The sequence below is a fragment of the Rhodnius prolixus genome, unplaced genomic scaffold (assembly GCF_049639745.1).
Source record: "Rhodnius prolixus isolate KJV_2025 unplaced genomic scaffold, Rpr scaffold_6, whole genome shotgun sequence".
NCBI classification, from domain to species: Eukaryota; Metazoa; Arthropoda; class Insecta; order Hemiptera; family Reduviidae; genus Rhodnius; species Rhodnius prolixus.
This window is the reverse complement of record NW_027411634.1, coordinates 10,337,734-10,360,682: the sequence shown is the minus strand read 5'-3', so window position 1 is coordinate 10,360,682 and position 22,949 is coordinate 10,337,734. Positions and strand designations below refer to the sequence as shown.

At 28.4% G+C, this 22,949-nt stretch overlaps 2 protein-coding genes across 16 annotated transcripts in view; one reads left to right on the top strand and one right to left on the bottom strand.

Moving 5' to 3' along the window:
• Nucleotides 1–114: 114 nt before the first annotated feature.
• On the top strand, nucleotides 115–7,559 carry LOC141460411 (cytochrome P450 6k1-like). Its single transcript, XM_074140381.1, has 10 exons — nucleotides 115–272; nucleotides 1,827–2,038; nucleotides 3,536–3,727; nucleotides 3,814–3,946; nucleotides 4,207–4,406; nucleotides 4,500–4,645; nucleotides 5,624–5,842; nucleotides 5,936–6,181; nucleotides 6,255–6,430; nucleotides 7,287–7,559. The coding sequence occupies exons 2-9, from the start codon at nucleotides 1,851–1,853 to the stop codon at nucleotides 6,425–6,427; spliced, it is 1,497 nt and encodes a 498-aa protein (XP_073996482.1). The 5' UTR covers nucleotides 115–272; nucleotides 1,827–1,850; the 3' UTR covers nucleotides 6,428–6,430; nucleotides 7,287–7,559.
• Nucleotides 7,560–9,954: 2,395 nt separating this feature from the next.
• LOC141460413 (protein couch potato-like) overlaps nucleotides 9,955–22,949 on the bottom strand; it is a 650,649-nt gene continuing 637,654 nt past the window's right edge. For 14 of the 15 annotated variants that reach the window (XR_012461990.1, XR_012461988.1, XM_074140384.1 and 11 more), the window contains one exon: nucleotides 9,955–21,713. Coding sequence is in view for 11 of the 15 variants with exons in the window: in XM_074140391.1 (XP_073996492.1) it covers nucleotides 21,635–21,713 (79 nt within the window). In the remaining 4 variants the exon portion in view is untranslated. The remainder of the gene's footprint in view (nucleotides 21,714–22,949) is intronic. The other variant, XR_012461991.1, reaches the window with a different exon arrangement.

Sequence of the window (22,949 nt, the reverse complement as noted above, 5' to 3'; positions counted from 1 at the left end):
AAAAGACCTAGATACATTATTGTTATCATTACCTTTTTTTCGCTGAAAAGATAATTTCCCTTTAAATAACGTTCTCAATTAGCGACACGCAAAACGAAAAACTATTGGGTAGGGATGAAAACTTGAAGTCCTTGAACGTTATTTTGGAGTTGAGTAGATAATAGAAATCATTTTACACGTGTGCCTAAAAGTAAGTGCTTGTAACTCGTACAATGTGGTTTTGTTAGAATTCAAGTGCTTCAATTATTATTACTTAATCTATTATTAATGTGGTAAGTGGCATTATTTTTCTTCTTTATAACATTCTTTTGGTACGAGTGATGACGCTGACTTAAACTATTCACGTTATTATAATTTCTGCCAAACGTTTGAAGTCAATATCATAGTTATTTGGTTTTTAGTTAGTTTGAGAAGTGAGAAAATCAGTAAAAACCTTCTTTCTATGCGTGGATTTTACTCTGGTGTTTACAGATTTCTTTAGCATGGATACCTTATATATCTTGGGTCATACTTTCATCTAGTACAGAGTAAGAAGCTAAACAGTTTATTGCATTCCTCGGGTACTCTGTGAGGAAATAATGCTTCTTTATCCAAAGAGTTGTTGTCTACCTCAGCTCCATTTAATGTCGAAGAACATCATAGCTCTAAAATAACCCCTTATTAAGGTTCTAAATTTTTTTTTTCACAATTAAAAAAAATATTTTGAGATTGATTGCATCTTGAAAATGGTAATTCCTGCAGGTAGGTCTATATAACATTTAATGGAGCGAGTGGGCAAAATTGACGATTTACTGGAGATTGAGAAAGTAAAATCATTATTTTTGCCTGATGCTACAGATGATTGTGTCATATTGCAAAATTAGCTCAAAATGATCCAACAAATTGTAGCGTTGTAAAAAGCTAACGTTGCTTAACGTTCACGTTGTAAAAAGAAGCTGAATACTTACTACAATCTAGATAGTATGGTGATTTTTAAATACAAAGTTCTTCGGCATTTGGTGAACACTACTGAAGATTAAACATATGCAATCAAGTGTCCAATTGGCTGGGCTTTCTGCGGCGGCACTGCAGGAACATCACCTAACATTGTATCAGACAATAGTTTGTCTAAGCTCGAATATGCCTTCCAAGGCATTGAAAGATTGAAAAAACTCTAAGATAATAATAAATTTCCCCTTAATTCCTTATTCCTTGATAATAAATTTTCTTAGAGCCATTAGTTACAAAACAGCAAGGATATTATACTTATGGAGTGGTTTCTTCCTGTATTCAATAGCTTCATAGCTTTTGGTGGGCTTAACATTCAGTATTTCTTGAAGTAATCGTTTCAATGGATAGGATCTTAGGATCCATTTTTTTTTTAAATTGATGTTATCTTGACCTTGACGAAGTTCTTTCATTTCGGCAGAAATTCTTTCTTAAGTGAAGTAGATTATAATATTTTGAAATGCTAGAATCAAAGTCTCTGACAAAAACAAAAATTGATAGATCATGATATTCTGTAAGGTGCTGAAGAAAAGTAATTTTTTTAAATCTGTATTAAAATCCCCGCATTTTTCATCTACTTAAGATTTGCCTGGAAGAGTAACCTAAGTCTAGTAGTGACTGTTGGCTTGTTCTGAATAGTCGGTCCTTCCTGAGGGAATGACATTTTTTCCAACGTTTGCTCTGAACGTTTTTAACGTTTTCAAGAGATCATTTAGCGAAAGTATGAAGCAGTTTAATACTCACCAGCAAATGGCACAAATCTAATTTCAAAACAAACAAACAAAAAATATGCACTCAGAGATTTACTGATGAACAATCACAATTCAATTTTTTTTCAGATATTTCTTAACGCTACTATTAATATGCTACTAGAAATAGTATCATTAATCTCAGCACTAGCAATACTATTTTGGTTATTCATCAAAAACAGATACAGATATTGGGAGAGATGTGGCATTGCCAGCGTTCCTGCAGAATTTCCATTTGGTAGTGTTAAGGAATGCCTGCTAACTAAGAAAACTGTAGGAGAAACGTTGGCTGGATTTTATCAGTAAGGAAAATTTCTTTAATTAAGATTGTGTTATACGTTATTTTATCTTAAAAATTTCATAAATCTAGCATAAGGTTTTCTAATAATATCGACCTACAACCCAGGCGATAACATCACAACAATTGGTGAAGAAAGTAATCACAGATTTCATACATTGTGCAATTACATAGAACTAACTCGGCACTTTTTATTACGAGACAATTTTGCTCACTTAAATCTGATTTAATCGTGGACGTATTTAACCAGCATTTCATACTGCAGTGAACATCACTAAAAAATCTGCTCGTTCATAAGAAAGTCAAGCAGATTTAATTGGCCTTGACTCTTAAAAAATGTAATAATTTATTATGAATACTTTTATATAACCGCACTTGAAATTGACTGTTGTTTTATGTAACGTTGTTTACATTCTATTCACTTTTTTAAAACCTTTATGATCCAACAATGCTTTTTAGAGAAATGAAGTTACATCATTTTCTCTTAAACAATCTCGACCATCTCTAATTAGTAATGATCTCACTTTATATCATTTTTTCTAAAGTAAATTAAATAAAACATGACCTAACAAAATATTAGCATAATTTACTATTTAGTATGCTTCAACCATGAAAACAACTTACCTACCTCTTTGCCCATCAAACCAATAAACCTGACATCTCCGTTCTATGTTACTCATGGAGTACCTAAATGTTTTTTGTTGATTGTTATGTGTCCATCACACAGTTGTTATCTTTAATTCTGACCGGTTTCGAAAGTTCCCCCATAATCCGATGCTGATTTTTCAGGTTTGGTACTACATTTTACTTCTATTTCAATGTTTTTGCCACAATATGTAATATATTTTTCTCCCTGATGAGATTAGCATTCCTAATGCACTTCGAATGAAAGAAAACAAGTACAAAATGAACTATTATACTATCTAGCAAAGCGAACCAAACTACGTACGTGTTTAGTATAAATTAGTCAATAAAGGTTTTGCATAATAAAAATTTATATTAACTGATCTAAAGTAGACCAAACTGTTTCATACCATTCAATGTTGTAAAAACAAAAGACATTTTTTTCCCAAAAACTTTTTAAAGGAAAGAGATTACACAATTTTTTCTATTTCATTGTCTAGAACTTCTTGTTTCACAATATGCAAAACTTTTTTGAACAGTTTCAATATTATTAAACTTGTTAGAAATAATATTCAGTAAATTTTTATTAAAATTTAAAAGTAATGGATTAAAAATTTAATAATTTTACGTGATACTTTTTAAAACCAAAGACAAACTTAAATTATAATTAGACTATAATTGAGACCAAACTTAATGTGTTATTTTTGGAGTCACGATGGCAGATTCTTGATGTTCAGTTTTGAATAGTTGCACATTTTCAGCCCAAAAATGTTAGTATTTTTTTTTTTTTTTTTTTTGACATAAACTGACATTAATTTCTCTAAGTTTGTGATTTATTATAATTGCATCTATCATAAGCGTTTTCTTTATTTTACAGGAAACATCAAGACAAAAAATTGATCGGATTCTACGCTCCATTACAGCCAATGATTTTAATCAGAGATCCAGAATTAATTAAAACTGTATTAGTTAAAGATTTCAATAGTTTCTGTGATAATGGATTTGAATTGAGTGAAAAAATTGATCCATTACTTGGATACAATCCATTTGGTGTTAAAGGATTACAAGAGTATTGTTTTGTTTTTTTTGTTTGTTTATCCAGAATTTATTCAGTATGAAATCATGTATTTTACTCAAGTATTTTTGATGCTCTAGATGGAAACAAATAAGAAGTTTTCACACGCCCCTACACAGCATGGTTAAGATCAAAAGTATGGTACCGCAAATGATCAAAATTGGAATGAATTTTGCCAAATACATTGAAAATAATTTAGGTAAATCGATTGAAGTAAGTATTTCGTATTTTTACTTACATTAGTTCAAAAACTGAATCTTTAGAAGCTTCAGTCGTTTTATAAATTCTTGAAGTGTAGAATATTTTAAATTTTGAAGTTTTTTAAATTTATTAAACGAACTTCCCATAATATGTTGTAACTGTAGGTGGGTGTTCCTTAATATTTTTGTTCTTTTTAAAAAATCATTTTAGGAAGAGGTGTTATTTTATGAAAATTCAATGTAATTCAGTAAAATACTTTGTTTATATTTAAGATGAAACAGTTGGCCCGATTGTACACTAACGATGTGGTCGGAAGCTGTGCGTTTGGTGTGGAATCGGATTCATTTTTTGATGAAAACTCACCTTTGAAGATATACACAACTGGAGAATTGTTTGGTGTGGAATCTGAAGCGAATTACGCCTGTCTGTCTGCTTTCTTTTTGCCCTTTGTTAACAATATATTTCGATGGAGGTACAACATTTTTTTTTCTAGAGTTAACTTCTTAAGTATATCGGATATACGGCCACATTATTTATTAATATTTTCTTCTTCTTTCTTTTCAAGAACGATGTCAAAAAAAGTAGAGGACTTTTTTATCGAAATGGCGAAATCTTGTATGAACCATAGAAATGAGAGTGGATTGATTAGGCAGGATATGATACAATTGTTGATTGCATATAATAATAAAGCGCTGCAAGAAAACATGAAGCGTTAGTATATGTCGATTTGCAAGAGTCTTTTTCATTGATATATTGGAGAAATTAAGAATTGACACTTGTGATATTATTTCTGGTGTTCACACAATCCCTACACATGAAATTAACAAAGATAGTCGATATTTGCGACTCCGTCCAAAAGATTGACCGTCTAAAAGATGTCACAACAGATCTTTGAGGAAATAGTGGAATTTGTCTTAGCGTGGCCTACTCATGCTTGTATTTTGGAGTTTTCTTTCTTCTAGACAGATAGCCTTTATTACTGTTGTGAGATCTGCACTCCCAGGATGCAGTTTAACGTCTTGCCCAGGACGAACAGAACTACCATTACCCTCAATAAACATTCTGAGGAATGCTTCCCCTCTAATTCTTGCTAACTACCCAGACACGCCAAGCTCCCAATGCAAGTTCTACGTAAGGTCCGGGAGCTGGTAATTAGATATAATCTGCTTGCTGTTTCGTGCATCCCCTCGCAGCGAAGTGTAACTCAGATTTCCAAAATTGCCCCAAATTTAAAGTTTGGGAGTGTTCTAAAAAGAATAACCTGCAATGGTAACCGCTTAAGCGCTCTTGAGAAATCTCAGGGTTCAAGGTGTAAGGGATAATCTTCCTATTGAGGACATATCTTGTCCCAATACCACCTCTTGACAACCCAGGCTCTCTGAGGAACTTCCAGACGGATGGAGCGGCCGATAGAATGGCATGGCGACTCCTGAATCGCCTTAACTCCCATTCTCCCCAAGAAAATGTATATCCTACTCCACCACTCGACATACAAAAGCCCTCCGAAGTCCGCGTTTACTGGTTAAGTCTATTTACTCCTTGGGGGCTCCTGATCCCTGGTGCGATCCATCTCAGTTTTATGGTCGAATTACCCTGAACAAACCATTCCAATAAATAACATAAAATAGACTCAATACCTTTTATAAATTAACTTAAAAGACTTAACTTTTTGCGATTAATTTTTTCTAGAATTCTCAGATCAAGAACTTGCAGCAAATTGCATGACCTTCTTTATTGACGGTGTAGAAACAACTTCAGTCGCTCTGTCATTTGCTCTGTTTGAAATCGCCCTCAATACTATAGTTCAAAACAAGTTAAGAGATGAAATTAAAACAGCTGTTAAAGATATTAGTGAATTAGATTTTGATAAACTATGGTCCTTGCAGTATTTAGATATGGTTGTCGTTGGTAAGTTACAATAATTACATTATTTTTCATCACTAATTTTCCCATATATTTTAATCGTTCCCTTTCACTAAAAATTGGTTACACTTTTTGCAGAAGCGTTAAGGAAATATCCACCTGTGAATCTCTTATCAAGACTTTGTGTCCAAGAAATCCTGATGGATGGTGTCAAAGTTAAACCTGGGACTAAAGTATTCATACCTGTACATGGTATACATCGAGATCCAAAATACTATCCAGAACCGGAGCACTTTCTACCAGAAAGGTTTACAAAAGAAAAACGATCTCAAATGAATAAGTTCACTTATTTACCATTTGGCGAAGGACCTAGGACTTGTTTAGGTAAAATTAGTTTCAATTTTTATGAGTGAAATAAAATTTATAAGAGTATGTTAATTTATTTATTCATTTTTAGGAAATAAATTTGCTCAGACTGAGATGAAAGTTGCACTGGTTGCATTAATTTCAAAATTTCATTTACAATTGTCAAAAGAAAATGAATATGGCCGAAGTTTGGAATTAGATGAGAAATCGGTATTTTTAATTGCTCCAAAAGGAGGTGTCAACATTATTTTTACACCAGTTTAATTGGTTATTATATATTTTATATTCTGTACTTACTTCTTTGAGAACTTATCTCTGGCTACTTCGGAAATAAATAAGAATAATGATTGCAATAATTAACAGATCCAAAGTACATTTTTTAGTCTTTGCATTCTTTTGCCTTCAATTTTATGACACAGCCCGAAAATCAACCGTTTTTTCCGAAAGGAAAGAATAAATTGAAATAAAATGAACATTTTTAAATTATTGTATAAGCCAAACCTATCCATCTATTAGTGAAATAATGGTCACTTTTTTTTAATTATTATTTGTAAATGAAAACTTATTTATTTACACGCGAAAAGTCTTTAGATTATTAGAGAAGTGCTTTAATTAGCACAAAATGTTTTAATTAAAAAAATGGAACTGTGAGCACAACTAAGTAATGGAATGAAATGAACTATTGTCAGGAGGTACACGTTAGTTACCTATTTTGCCGCTAGATAGTGCGGGCTTGTCAATTCTTCGGTTGGTTTTGTAAGTGAATACTTTATTAATGAAATTTAACGTACATATTCTCTCTCATTCTACCTGAAATCACTTCACTCTACAATTCTATTTTAGTGTAGCTTTACTCTATGTAACAATAGTTACCAGTAACGATGTTACTTTCTTTATTAAAAAACACCGAATAACGAAGTTCTTTTAAAAAAATAAATACAAGTATTTTATCACTCATTTGCTGAAAAAGATCTGTCATTACATTAAGAAATTAAGAAACCGGGAATAAAATTAATACCTGTTGCTAACAACTAAAAAAGCAAAAGAAAGCTTGAAGACAATTTGCAAAAATCTAAATGATTTTTTTTAAATTAATAATTCTAAACTTTCTTGTTTAACGCAGGCAGTATAAAGCGAAAAAGAAGCTGAAATTTGGTACAGACGAAAGATATTTTTGAGGGTGTTGAACTTCTCTATTAAAGGCAGAATCAACGTGACTTCTAGAAGGCGTTTTAAATACTGTTTCTTGTAAAATTTCACATACCGACTGGTTACGTTTACCTCCTACTACTTAAGCCAATATTTTAAAATAAGAATGATTTGAAACGTAAGCTATCAATTTGTAACTCTGTTGTAAATGCATTTATTAATAAATTATAAGATAATTTCAAACTTACTCATGTTGTAATTATTTATTGTGATTGACATTGTCAATCCAGAATTACCTCTCCACGTGTATTCTGTTCTGTAATTGTAAAACGTCAACAAACTGCAGACAAATTTTTAAAAGAAACAAATTTCTCAGACTCACTAATCACAATCTAATCTAATTCGTAATCGCATTATGAATCTTTAATCCAAAACTGTCTGCTGAATCTCCTTTCTATTGTAATAGATAATCATTCTAATTCACTCTACCGAGAAATAGCCACCTACGATCCTTCCCTTCCAGGAGGACAATCACAAAATAATTATACATGTCTTCCTATTTCTCCACAAGCTGCAGGTTCTTCTTTATTTTACCCTGCACCAGGGCCGGATTTTACTATAGGCTAACTAGGCTTCAGCCTAGGGCCTCAAGATCAAGAGGGGCCTACATTCAAATTGTTAGCTAAATTAAAAGTACACTATTCTAAAAAAACAGTAAAAACTAAAACGCTGTTTTAGTAATGTATCACCGTAGTGATATATTTCATTTTCTCTCATGTAATTTACAAACTTAAAAATGGAAGGTGAAAAAGGGCCTCATAAGTGGAATAGCCTAGGGCCTCTTTTCATCTAATTCCGGCCCTAAGGGTAGGCCTTAATATTAAATATCAAATACAAAAACAGCAACCTTCCTATGAAATAAGGAGAAAAGTTCCACTTTTTCCAGCAGTTTTTACTTCTTAGTTGTCCAAATAGATCGACCCATGATGTACAATCTAGGGTAGGCCTTAATATTAACTATCAAATGCAAAAACATCAGCCTTCCTAAGAAATAAGGAGAAGAATTCCACTGTTTCCAGTAGTTTTTACTTCTGTCTTCTCAAAATAGATCGACCCATGATGCACAATCTAGGGTTGGCCTCAATATTAACAATTAAGTACAAAAACTGCAGCCTTCCTGTGAAATTAGGAAGAAATTCCGACTTTTTCCAGTAGTTTTTACTTCTGAGTTTTCAAAATACATCGGCTCACCAGTGGAACAGCCTAGGGCCTCTTTTCATCTTCTAAATCCGGCCCTGTCCTGCACATAACATCCTTGGTCCATATCATCCTAATCGTCCCTAAACTAAGTAAGAAGGTTGTTTATGCTGATACATGGGAACTATACTATTTTTATTTATTTTATTTTTTTCCAAATAATACACATATTTTGAAATAAAGTTAATAACGAATTTGTTTTCACAGCTATCTAGAACCGTAAAAAGTGGAATTGAAGCTTTTTGAATCAAGAAAATTTGATTTAAGCAATTTTAAAACTCTTTTAAAGTTTAGTACAGCGTTTTTAATTTCTCAGCTTTTAGTTGGTTATGGTTTTATTGAAACCATATAATTTGGTATTTCTGTGTGCCTTTCACCACTCGAATCTCAATTTGCTACCGAGTCAAAGTTAATTCCTTAAAAATAAATACTATTAAAATAAAATGAAAATATTTTTGAAAATGTTTTACTTAAACACATTTACATATTCATCTTTACATTTTTATTATTATTTTTATTTTGTTAAATATTTCTTTGATGACAATTTTTTTTTTTTATATATATGAAAAGTAATGTAATTTTTGTTTCGCAAAGGCGTTATTTTGTATAAGTTTTTATTCTTATAATAATATTTTAAAATTATTATTCCTTCGCATAATAAAAAAAAAACAATGTAAAATAACAGTTAAATAAATGAGAAGAAAGTATGCCAAACAGCAAAGCAACACATGATTCCAAAAGATTTTTGTTTATTAAAAAATGTTTTGTTCATTTTTATATATATTTATTTTTACTATTTATTCTTATTATTACTTAACAGTAATATCCCATATATAATTACCTACCAAACAATAAATATATAAACTTTATTATTTATTTTTGTATTAAATAAATATTTTCTTTTTTCTTTTTTTGTTTAAATAAATTTAGATTCTTTGTGCCACTCGGACAAAATCATTTCACCAATTTCTCTGCCGATTCTCATTCATTTTTTTTTCATTTTCAAATATTATTTTACCAATTTTCTTCTATTATTTGTTTTTTTATATAAATTAGAAATTATACATAATCTATTTTTATAAAGCTATTTAATTTTTTTTGTTTACTTATATGTATTACAAATAGTCATCAATACATATATCATAATAATATATATAATATAGATTATTTCTTTGTTAAATTGCTAAAAATGTTTCATTTGGTTTTTCTTTTTAAGATTATTACACTTGTTATGGGGCACAAATTATGATATGTATCGATTGTGGTGTTTATTTATTTATATTTTTTATTAAATTATCTTTTTATTTTTATCGAATAAACAGTCTAAGACTCATTAGTGCTTCGACAAAGTCACAACAGTATTTTTAGTTGTTGTTTTAAGAACGTTTCTTTTTTTTTTTAGTTATTTAGAAAAAGTCCCTTCATCCAAATCTATCATTTAAAAAAATCATCACAATATTATCTGCACTATGGTCATAGAATTTATTTCTTTAAGCTATTCGTGATTTAATTTTTAGATTTTATACTTTTAATATTTTTTATCCTTGATTTATAATATAAAAAAAGGCATTTATTATTATTTTTTTTGTTTCGTAATTTTGTTTATTTTTAGTGTATAAAATCTCTAAATGACAATGAAATCTAATAGGTTTTTTTTTTCTTTTTTATTTTACTTAATTTATTTTAAAGATTCTACAAAATATAAAAAGAAAAAGTTTTACAGAAGAACAAGAGTCCCCGCAGATGATTGGTCTGAAGATCACCAATAAAAATAATCTTAAAGCAAAGTAAAACCCAGAGTAGAATTTTCTAATAATCTTTATGAAAGAAGATTTTTACGCAATATTTCTAAAAATAGATTAAAAGAATTATCTTAAAAGGGAAACAAAATATACTGGTGGACAAAATTAGCGCACCACTCAGTTTTTGTTTAGTTAAAATTATTTTCCGCTTTTGTTTTGGACGTACATCACTTGTCTAAAGCGATTTATGGAGACAAGATGTCATTCAAGAAGAGATGTACAGCAGAGAGAGAGAGACGATAGGTACATCCGGCACCTGGCTTTACGAAACAGGAGCATAACGAGAAATGAGATAAAAAGTCTCATAAGGCAAGTCCGAAATGTTTCCATCTCCAGCAGGACTGTTAGAAGAAGACTTAATGAAAGTAACCTTAGAGCCAGACATCCTGCTCGTGGTCCTCTTCTTACCACAGTTCACAAAATGATCAGGCTTCAGTTTGCACGTGAACATGTGAATTGGATTTTAGACAACTGGAAGAGAGTTCTCTTTACAGATGAGGTGAGAATAGGCCTAAATTCTTCAGATGGCGGTAGTTACAAATGGCTTATTTTTTTCAGCCAACAATATTTTGAAAGTCCAAAATTTGCACAAATTGGAAATAATAAAAAAAATAAGGGTGGTGCGTTAATTTTGTCCATCAGTGTATTTAATAGGTCAATAGTACAAGAACTATAAAGAATTACGTCCAGTTTTTTTCTCATTATTCTTGCATTAAAATAAGAAGCATTTAAATGGAATGGAGTAGAATAGTACTTTACTGATAATTTATAAAAAAAAATTAAAATCATGCCACATGCAGAATTTAAAGATGGTTCAGCAGGTAAGCATAATATTGTTAGATAATTATCTCAATCATATTTAAATGTTTTCCAAAGCAGTTTTCACAGCCAAAAAGCTAGATCATCCTTTACAAAAGGATTGGGGACTTATTTCAGGAATGGTTTCGAACTACATCAACCTAATGTTTAAAATAAAAGGAATGATTATTTCTTGTTTTATTCCCTAGCAAATTCTACAAATTCTTCTTTGTAGAATTACAAAGTAATTGGTTGTAATTATGGGTGCTCGTCCCATAATCTCAGAAAATTCTTTTGAGGAATTACTCTGGGCCAGTAACAAATTACCTACCATAACCCCTGGAGTTTTCTTATACATCTGAGAACAAATTTACACACACAACAGAGCCCAAAACAACTTTCAACCAAATATTTAAAAAAAAAAACATTTGTATAACTTCAGCACATTTTTACATTTTCTTGCCCAATACTAATGTCGATTTTTCAGATAAATAAAAAGTTATACGAGTTGTAAAATACAGCATTAGTTTTTGGGAACCCTTGTTCTAAATAAATTACATACTGTAAAAATATTTGATTTATGCAAAATTTGATAAAATAAATTTTTAATTTTGGAAAACAAAAAGAAATACTTTCTCAAAAATAAATTAAGAAGTATTAATCATGGCGACCTAAAATGCCTACTAGTTCGTGTGCAACGCTATGTAATATAAATAAATTCCAGATATTTTACACCTCACAAATATTTTGTAAATATTAGGAATGAAGAAAAGTATTTATAGCAATGTATTAAGGCCCTCACTTAAATAATTTAAAATAATAATTAATAAGCCTTTTATAAAAACATTATATGATGGAATAAAATTTTCTGTTTTTCTCTCAAATTGAAATATTACAATAATATTATTACTTTATTTTTTTTTGCATGTGAATTAAACAATAAATATTACAAATCACAGTTCGCTCCTTTTTTTTAAAAAATTTTTTTAATTTAATGTACAAAAATATTATCATTTATCCAAATTTATTATTACTTATAAAATTTCTTTGATATGTTTCACAGGACAATGAATTTTTATATTCTTTTCTTCTTTTTTTTTAAGCTTTACTGGGAAACTTTTTTGTCTTTAAGTAATTTTCGTTCGGCGTTGTTATCACCACTAAAAAAGAATCTTTTGTTTCCTAAAAATATTAATTTCTATTTAATTTAAAAATTAAATTAATAAAGCACAATTATTACTTGAAAGCATCTAATTTATTAATTAAAAAGAGTGAGGGCTCTTAATTATTATTGTTTTTACCTTTATTTTCATGTATTTTCTATTGAAATAAGAGCAAAAGACAAAAACACAAATAAATAAAGAAAAAAGATAAATTGTGATATAAATCTTGATATCCAGTATTTTTTACTTTTTTTTCTCAGTTTTATTTTATTTTTTTTTCTAATTTCATTTTAATTTCTTTCAACATTTTACGTTTCATTAAAATCATTAATTATTTATCTAAATATAGATATACATAAATATTATTTAATATACTTAAATTCTTACACACTAAATCTTGATATGTATGCTTGCTTCTTTTTTTATCTTTTTATCATATATTTGTTGGTTATTAAATTGTTAGAAAAAATGTTACAGAAACCAAAAACTAAAAGAAAATATTTGTTTTCCACATTTTGTTTTTGTTTAAATTTTGTCCATTTAATCTTTACAAAGGATAGTGTCCCCCTGTTGCATTTGAGCTGTTCAAACTACATAAAGTCATTATGCATTTTATAATGTATTGATTAGCAAATAGAAAAAGAGAATAAAAAGAAATTTGTTCAATAATGTCAGCTTTTTACAAAAATTCATAGTAATTTCCATTTAATTTAATTATATTTTTAATTTTTATTTATTTATTTATTTATTTATTTTAAATTACATCATCAAACAACATGCAGATATAATTGGACGGATATATTCCACAGAGAGGCTTTTGGTTTCTTTATTTTCGTTCACATTTTTCTGATTATTATTAAGTTATTGATATAAAGCTTTATTTGTCTGAACCTTTTTAATATTTTAAAATTTTATTTAAATATAATTTTTGATTGTCATTAAATATTACTACGAATTTCATTGTAAGCAAAATATAGTTTGCTAAAAAAAAAACGGTACAATGTCTGAACACATTGTACCTTGTACTCCAATAGAAGAAAGATGTCCAGTATGGTATCACAAAATTAAAGAGTTCTATTTTAAGTTTTACCCCCCCCACACTAGACTTAAAAGAATAGAACTGAACAGACGCTTAAAAGACTCTTAGACGACAGATCAAAACTCTCTCTGGACAGCAGAAGACTAATTTATACATCTATTTTAAAACCTATCTGGGCGTATGGAATAGAGCTATGGGGTTCAACCAAACGCTCCAATCTTCAAAGGATTCAATCTCTACAATCTAAAATACTTCGAACTATCGTAAATGCTCCATTTTATGTCTCCAACCTGGACTATACACACTGACCTTAACATGCCCTTTTGTCACCCAAGTTGCTGAAAACAAGATACAGAAAACTCCACTTCAACCTGCAATCTCATATAAATTATCTAGCTAAAAACCTTTTTTTTCTAGAACTCTTCCTGATAACCCGGGGACAAGACGCCTTAAGAGACAGTGTGGCCTCGTGTTCTCCTCTCAAGTGAAGAGAGCGACTAATAGCCTATTTTGGTGTGTTACCGCTGGGTAACTTCTCCACACGTATTCTTCTTTTATTTGTTGTTACTGTTACTTATAGCGCCAACGAGCTGACTTCTAGAAGGCAATTATCAATTTAAAGAGCCTCAATATTATAACAAAACCCCAAGCGTTCTGCATAAAAAATCTTCAGACCATTCAAAATATAGCAAATAACCCAAATCCCCAGTTCTGTTGGCCATTTTTTTTTTTATGTATTTTGGTACTGCACTAAAAATTGAATTACAAGTTACTACATTTACAAGTAAACAACAACTTTTAGACTTAATAAAGTCTTTATGCTGAGCAATTTCAATGTAAATACAACTAAATCAAAAAGTTATGAAGTGACCAGTTTTTTTTTTTAAGATATGTGCCCTTTTCTAAAGTTAAATACCATTTAATGGAGGTAATAAAAATCGACATCCCTGGAATATTTCGATCAATTTATTCCCTAAAATGGTAAGAGTTTTGATGAAATTTAATTACCAGATAAAACTGGAAAAGTATCTCCCGCGAGATAGTTGAAGCTTTCTACAAACTGGACCCACTAAAGTGATTGCGACTTTAAAGAAAATTATCAAATTAATAAAATTAATTAAAAGAAAAAAGTGCAATTAAAAGCCTTTAAAAATTTATCGAAAAATTTTTGTGGCCTTGAAATTCTTCAATATAATATTTCAACAAATAAAACTTTGTATCTACAAATAATGTCTTTACAATTTCTTTTAATAATTTTTTTTTTTTTTTTTTTAAAGGGAAGAAGAAAAAGAGTACCAAAAAGCCTCTTCTGCGTACCAAAAAAAGTGGCTAAAAGCAACAATAATAATTTTTCTAAGAAAAAAAGTAAGAAATAAATAAATAAATAACAAATTAATTTAAAAAAAAAAAAAAAGAATCAAAAATTAACTTCTTTTAACCTTAAAAACAGTTCGTAAAGTTATCAATTTTGTTTTCTACATCTTTTGAGAAAAAGATTATTAGCTGCCTTATTTTTCACACACTCTCACAATTTCTTGCAATAACTAAACACAACAGTAGCCAATTTGAAGTTGTTTTCCTTCTGTCTTATACAAATAAAACAAAAAACTCTTTAGCAATCTTTTTACCCACTAACTTCACAAAAAAAAAAATACTATTTATATAATAACATTTATAATCCATCTTAACATTAAAAAGATGTTTATCTTTAAATCTAAATTCCATTATTATTTTTTTTTTAAAAGATACTTTTAAACTTTACTTCATTTATTATATATATAGTAAGGTATCACATCAACCAGACGTACACAAAGCAAATTTACAACTACACTTTTAATTATTCCTTCATTTTCCACAACTAAAAATTGAAACTACTATTTTATAATAACTTTTTAGCTTGGTTCTCCAAAATTATTTTTATTTTTTATTTGGTAAACCTTAAAAATTCCTTAAATTAAAAGAAAAAATAAAATCACGAAGAACGAAATTTATACAACAGTTTACAAGCTAAGGCTCATCTTTAGGAGGTACAATTTAATTTACAAAACTTTAAGAGGAGGTTGTCGTTATAGTAAATTTATTTTTAATAACAAAATTGTGTTTATCCCAGGGGTACTTTTTTTTTTTTGTTTCAACTAAAAAGTTTTCATTTAGCATAATTTAAAAATTATAGTAAATAAAAAAAAAAAAGCAATAAATCTTTGGTATTATTTATTTTCCCTATTTAAATAAAACTGCTGATTAAAAGTCGCTTTTCTTTTTTGGTTTCCTCAAAAATAAAAGGTAATAATGTTGAAAAAGAAAATTTAATTTCATTAAAAAAGAAATTTTTAACCTTTTTTTGAACGGATTTATAAAAAAAAAATCAAAAACATTTATCCTGATAATCCAGATAATTTTAAATTGGAATAGTTGTTCAAAACTTCACCAATTTTGTCCAAATTTTACTTAATTTTCAAGAAAATAAAAAATGCTTTTTTAAAAAGCAGTTTTGCAGTATACTAAGTAGGTATTATTATTTTCATTCTTTTTTGGTTTAAGTTGCCTTAATGGTAATCGAGATTTTTTAGTTTTGTTTTTGTTTTTTAAATATACAAGTAGAAAATAAATTAATTAATAAATAATTATAACTACTTACAATCTGGGAAATTGTTTTCACCTTTAATAAGAGAAATAATTTACAAAATAGGAAAAGAGATAGCACTTACTAACTAAAAATTAATAATAATGAAAACAAATGGAACCAATTAGTATTAAAAGAAAAAATTGGTAAAAAGAAACTTGAAAGAATAAAACAAAAGCATATACATAATAAAATATAAACTATACAATAATTAGTACATCATACATGAATATAATATATATAATACATAACTTCCCCAAATACGAGGGATCCCAATTTAAGGGTCTCACTAAATAATTGGTACTTTGGTTTAGCTGCATTTTTCATAATTAAATTATCTCTCTTTTTTTTCCCCCCATTTGATTTTTTTTTTAAATTTTCTTCGAGGGAAAAATAAAATCTTAAAAGAGGAAAAAAAGAACTGCACAGGTATCATTGTTTGAGAAATAAAATTAAGAAAAGAATTGAAACAATGATAAAATAAATGAAAATTATTACTTTTTTCAGTCTCCACAGAAATGAAAATGAAATAAAACAAAATTATAATGAATAATTTAAATCATATTTAGGTAATATTAAATTTAAAAATGCACACATTAAGTACTATATTATATATATTAGTATTTGCATTATTTAAAATAAAAAAAAATATTTATTTACAAATAAAAAGGTTCAAAATAAAGCGAGAGAAAAGATAATTGTACCCCATTAGCGTTCTAAATATTTATTTACTTATTTATTTTATCAAAATATAATTTATTAAATAATTCTTTCTTGTCCGGGTAATTTAGTATTTTTTTTTTTATCATTGATATGTATCATAGTCTTATTAAATACAAGAGTTTTTCAAAGACCTATTCGGGTTTAAATAATTTCTTAATTATTGCTTTTGGAATATACATTTTATTCAGTTTACCAGAAAAGCCAAACAATGTTTTTGGATTTTAGTAAACATAAGAAATGGTAATTTATATTAAAATTTCTTTTCAACCATCTTTAGAATAAAAAAACTTGGAAACTTTTGGAAATCTACGCTTGTTGGAAGTGAATGAGTAATAATTCTTTTGAGTGTATTTACTTTTACTTAAGGTCGAAAAATATTAGAATAATAAAGTAGGTGAGCGTTATCGACTTATTCCCAACAATATGTTTACTTTCATAGTCAGTTTATCTTGTCCAATAGTTTGTTCACAAAACAGGTAAATATAAATTATTAAATAAGGATAACATTTTCACCTGAAACTCATTGAGGTTAGTTTTATTCAACATATTACTATGACTATTATGACAACTAGTCATTTAAATGAATGAATGATTGAATGGTTTTAAGACTATAGAATAATAAAGTAGGTGAGCGTTATCGACTTATTCCCAACAATATGTTTACTTTCATAGTCAGTTTATCTTGTCCAATAGTTTGTTCACAAGGTAAATATAAATTATTAAATAAGGCTAACATTTTCACCTGAAACTCATTGAGGTTAGTTTTATTCAACATATTACTATGACTATTATGACAACTAGTCGTTTAAATGAATGAATGATTGAATGGTTTTAAGACTATATAGAATAATAAACAGTTGGATTTATTGAAAATAAATAAAAATAAAATCATAAAAATTTATTGGCTTAGCGTTCAAATAGCGTTTGAACTATTCAAATGCAAATAAAATAAATAAATGCATGAATGTATAGAACAATCTTTGTTGCTTCTGCATTTATTCTAAAGATGGCGAAAAAATAAATAAATGAATAATAAATAAAAAGAAAAGAAAAGTGCAACACGAATTACACTTACTTTATTTTGCTGAAAAATAAGATATTTTATTTTAAATAATTTTAATAAAAAAAAAAACCGGGTTATTACGATCAAAAATTATCCCGGAAAACGTTCACTCATTGCTCAATTTTAAGGAGTTTTGATTTTCTATTACCTACACATTTACAATTAACTGCTTTTCGTTTGACCTTATTTCAGTAGGGTTTCCATTAATTAAACTTTAATAAATTCTATCTTAAGCACTGAAATTGTTAGAATTGCTTTACAGGAATGAAAAAATCAACGCTCTAATATTGATTTTAAGCAATAAGGGGAGAATTTCAAAACAAAAAATTCTGTAATTAATATGCAATGGGTTTAAATTTTTTTTAAAACAAGTTTTTGAACCCCATCAAAGAAAGCGTTGATTAGCAAAGGAAACTTAAAACAAAAAATTTTTAGAAACCATCAAAAAATTATACTGACAGAATCGGAAAATGAAATCTATATAGTTAAAATTGCCCCAAACATACTAAGCAATGAGTGTAGTATATTCAGTATAAAAAAAAAAAAATATTCTACGTTCTTTAAAATCAGCCAGCAAAAGATTCAACTCCCTCCCAGATTTAAATAACTAAAACAAAAAAAAATTTTTAGATGTATACCTAGCAATGTTCCTTAATGCTAAAATATTTTTTAAATATATATTTTTTTTTTTACAATCTACAATACTTACTAGCTAAAATCTACACGTTTATTATATATTATTTTTAAAGTTTAATTATATATTTTTTGTTTTTTAATTATTTATTCTTTTTTTTTTTTTGTTTTTTTGGGGAGTATTTTTTTTTTTTAATCTTATTCAGGAAATATTGCGTCTTTTTCCATTTTTTTTTTTTTTTTAATTACAGCTACTCTACTAATTAATTTCAATTAAACGAAATTAAAATCAGAGAATCGCTACTTTTTTTAAAAAAAGGTTTTTACTTTTATTAAACAGTACAGGCCTCATTTAGTTTTTAGTTTTAATTTTTTTTTTTTTTATTTATTTCGAAATAATAGAATTAAAAATTGGGTTGAAAATTGATTTTTATTTAAAAATATTTAAATTTTATTCAAATATAATTTAAATAGTTTATAAGCCATTTTAAAACATTTTTAACACTTTTATTTGAATTTGTTCCATTTTTTTCTTTTTCTTTTTTAAATTTTTTAAATTGCAATCAATAATTAGGGCACGTTTGGTTTTTCTCTTTTGAGATTTTCAAAATATTTAATTTTTATTTTTCTTTGATTTTTTTATTTATTTTTTTTTCTCTGGCAAAACCACAAACATGGATAAGTTTTTAAACGAATGCAATATGTAAAAATTAGAATAAATATAATAATTAGTCCTAAATAATTAATAATAACGAAACTTTTTATTAAAAAAAACAAAAAATTTGTAACACCTGGGTACACGTAAAAGAAGAAGAGACATCGTGAAGGAAAGAGAGAATTATATCTTGAGTTATTTGATATTAATTACTATAAAAAATGGTTATGGGTGATAAGAAAATTTGGGTAAGAAATGAGACAACTCATTCAAATTTGTTGCTCTTCTGTTAAGACTCTTTTTTAGTGCTGCACGAGACCGAGACTTAAGCAACCGAGACCGAGATCGAGACATGATATATATCTCGTCTAGAAATCTCGGTCTCGTCTCGGTTTTTCAAATATTAATTTTTAGCTACAAAATTATAAAATTGTGTTCTTTATTAATAAATAATCATTACGGGTATTGAATTAATTATTAAAAGTTACGATTTTATTATATATGTTCAATATTACTACATCTATTTGACTTCGAATTACATAAGTAAAGTAAGCAAAGTAAAGTAATCGCCTATTTTTTCAGGCGGGGCTTTACGTCCAACTACCAATTAGGTGTCGCGGACAGAGGCGACTAGCAAACATACTTTACTGTAAACTTCTTCTACTAACCATTAAATAAAATCCAAGGACTAAGACCGGGAATCGGTACCACAATACTCATTAGCTTCGCAGGTTTTCGCACTATTTTCGTTTTTAAGATACTCTTTGCCCAAGCATATTGATACATAAAAGAGCTTTTACTGAGTCATAAGTTAAAGAAGATCTTCTATTGGTCATTATCATCGCAGCTTGCGAAAATAATCTTTCCGATGGCACTGAAGTTGCACAGATACTAAAAATATCTTTTGCCATTTTAGACAAATTTTTGAAGGAATTCTCAAGTATTTTCCACCATTCTAAAATGTCAACGTCTACTGGTGCTTGGTCTAATTTGGTGTAATTAATTATTTCTGTCTTCCATGCTTCGGTGATATTTGCTGATTTTTGAGCAAATGGTGCAAAAATATTGATGCAGTCGTCGTCGTCGTCGTCAAAAGGCGAATCATTAGATTCTTTATCTTCACCAACAGCCATAACTAATGGAGCGGGAAGTTTGTTGGGAGGTGTATTTTTTATTTCACGAATCGACTTGTTATAGCAGGCGGATATGTTATTTGGGTCTTTCATTTGGCGCGTTTTTAACATCTTGTTGAAATTATATAAAGATATATAACAGTAATAGTAATATATGATGCATTGAAGTGTAAGAAGTTGTCTTCTTTTACACACATTTTCATTACCAATATATAAATTAAAATAATTATTAGAAAATAATAACATTTTTTGAAAAGTTTATTAATAGCAAACCGCTTTTAATACTTAAACAAAAATTCAAAAAAACTGAGACCGAGATATCTCGACGAGACCGAGATTTGAGCGACCGAGACCGAGACCGAGATCGAGACTGCATAAAGTCTCGCCTCGTCTCGGTCTCGTACAGCACTAGATGCAAAGCCTTATTACTTAAATCTTTATTATTATTAGACACTTTCTTAAACGTTAAATTGTGCATTTTTCACAATAAAAGGGCTCCAAAAAATTTGTGAAACACTGCCATTTAAGTACAACCCTTTCAACGATACTAAAGATCATCGCACAAGTACTTCGTTTAGGTTTTAAACAAGTTTATGAACCATTAAACTTTAAAAATTTTGTAGAAGAAGCTTTTAAAGTTCACGAATACCTTGGAACTCTTAAACATGAATGTCTCATTTTAATGCTGATACAACCTAAATGAAGGCTAAATGAGATTCTTTCAAGGTTAGAAGTGATTCTACTTTCAATTAGATTATTCTCCTCTTTTATTTGCACCCAAATGTAATTTTAAGTAGATTTTTGAAAAAATAAAAATAAAAATAGCAAAAATTAAAATTTTTTTTGATTAAAAAGAAGATAAATTTAAATAATTTTTGGGTGAGGAAAGTGTTTTTGGGTAGAGCGTTGGGAAGGATCAAAAAATCATATTTATTTGATTATTTGGTTTTTGTCCTTTCTTTTCATCATTTTTCGTTCTTATTGTCCTATGTTGGTCCAACAATAATTTATTTAAAAAAATGACCAAATCAAAAACAAATTAATTAATTTAAAAAAAGATTAATTCCAATTAATTAATGAGGTACAAAAAGGTAAGGCATTGTTTTTTCTAAAATATTTTCTCTAATTATTATTAGATTATTTGTTTTGAAAAAATAAATTATTTACCAATTCATTAAATTCATAGAAACAAGCAAATTAATAAAAACAATTTTCCGCCCCCCCAAAACCCACTTGGGAAAATTAAAAAAAGGATTTTGTTTTCGTATATTTCTTAAATTATAAAAAAATATACTAATAAAAAATATTATTCTTTTTTTGAACTCCATGATTGTGTTGCCTATTATTATCATCATGATGATCATCCAAGGTGTAAGCATGATTGATTTTAAATGCTAGCCCCTGGCGCTTTCCACAAGTATCCTTTCCAAATGTCAAGTGTTGGTGATGTGTTGTGCTGATGGCAAGAAATTATAATTAACACTGTCCATTTTCTTCGATCCGGCTGGATCCCTGGAAAAACAATAATTAAACTATTATATAAACAAATTTAAATATGATAGTCAAAACTTTATAAAAATAGATATTCTTCAATTTTCTTTTTTAATCTGTGTTATCTGAAGTTATTGGGCGCCAAGAGCTTTTTTCAGAGCACTAGCCGGCCTACGGACAGTGTTCTCTCGTTACAAGACATGTCCATCACCGGGGACAGTGAGCTGTAAGAAGCTCCCTAGGAAGAGAAAAAAATCTAAGGAGCCAGCAGCTGGATTCGAACCCGGGATTTCCGCGTGGGAGTCCAGTATGCTAACCGTGTAGCTATTCCTCTCCCTGATATTCTTCAATTAAAATAAATTCACTACAACTGATTATTTCTTTTTCAAAATTGAGAAAATAATTAAAAACAAAAAAAAGTATGAGGAGAATATTTTATATCTCAGTACGTAAAATTAAATATTAAAATTCTAATAATAATAACTTATTCCAAAAATAACTTAGGAACAAACTCAAAAAAAAGGTTGAAGTGCATTTTGGTAAAAATGGCATGCATTTTTTGTTAAAACCTTTTTAGTGAAGAATACTAAGTGGTGGTGGTAATTTTAAGTCACTTTTTAGCATGCAATTAGATTAATTCTAAAAAAGTACAATTAGAAATAATGAAACAATATTAAGTCAAATTGTGAAAATAATTTCATAAAAAGAACTTGTACTTGACTATTTTTAATTTTTTCAAAATTTTTGTTTGTTTTTATATCATTAAGTTTAAATTTGTTATAAGTATAAATATTTTCTAAATTAAGTATTTAAATTTAAGATAAAAGAAAATAAGATAAAGGAAATAAAAAAGGAAAATTCGCTTTCCATTAACAGATATGGTTGAATTGTAACACAAATTAAGATATACGAGGGTCGTTTGAAAAGTCCGTGCAAAAATAAAAACTACTTAATTTTTTGGGGTAAACCTTTTTTATTTTTCAACATAGTCTCCTTTTAGGCTTATACACTTCGTCCAACGCTGCTCTAGTTTGTTGATCCCTTCCGAATAATAGGATTTGTCCAAGTCTGAAAAATAGCCATTCGTTTCTGCAAATCACCTCCTCGTGTGAATAAAACCTTTTTCCCGCCAGCCATTTCTTCATATTGGGGAACAAATAGTAGTCCGAGGGAGCCAAGTCTGGAGAATAGGGGGGATGTGAAACGAGTTGGAACCCTATTTCCATTAATTTTGCGACCACAACTGCTGAGGTGTGA

Coding starts and splice junctions, on each gene's coding strand:
- LOC141460411 (XM_074140381.1), top strand. CDS start 1,851: ATGCTACTAGAAATAGTATCATTAATCTCAGCACTAGCAATACTATTT. Junction 2,039..3,535: donor ACGTTGGCTGGATTTTATCA/GTAAGGAAAATT, acceptor TTTATTTTACAG/GAAACATCAAGACAAAAAAT. Junction 4,407..4,499: donor AACAATATATTTCGATGGAG/GTACAACATTTT, acceptor TTTCTTTTCAAG/AACGATGTCAAAAAAAGTAG.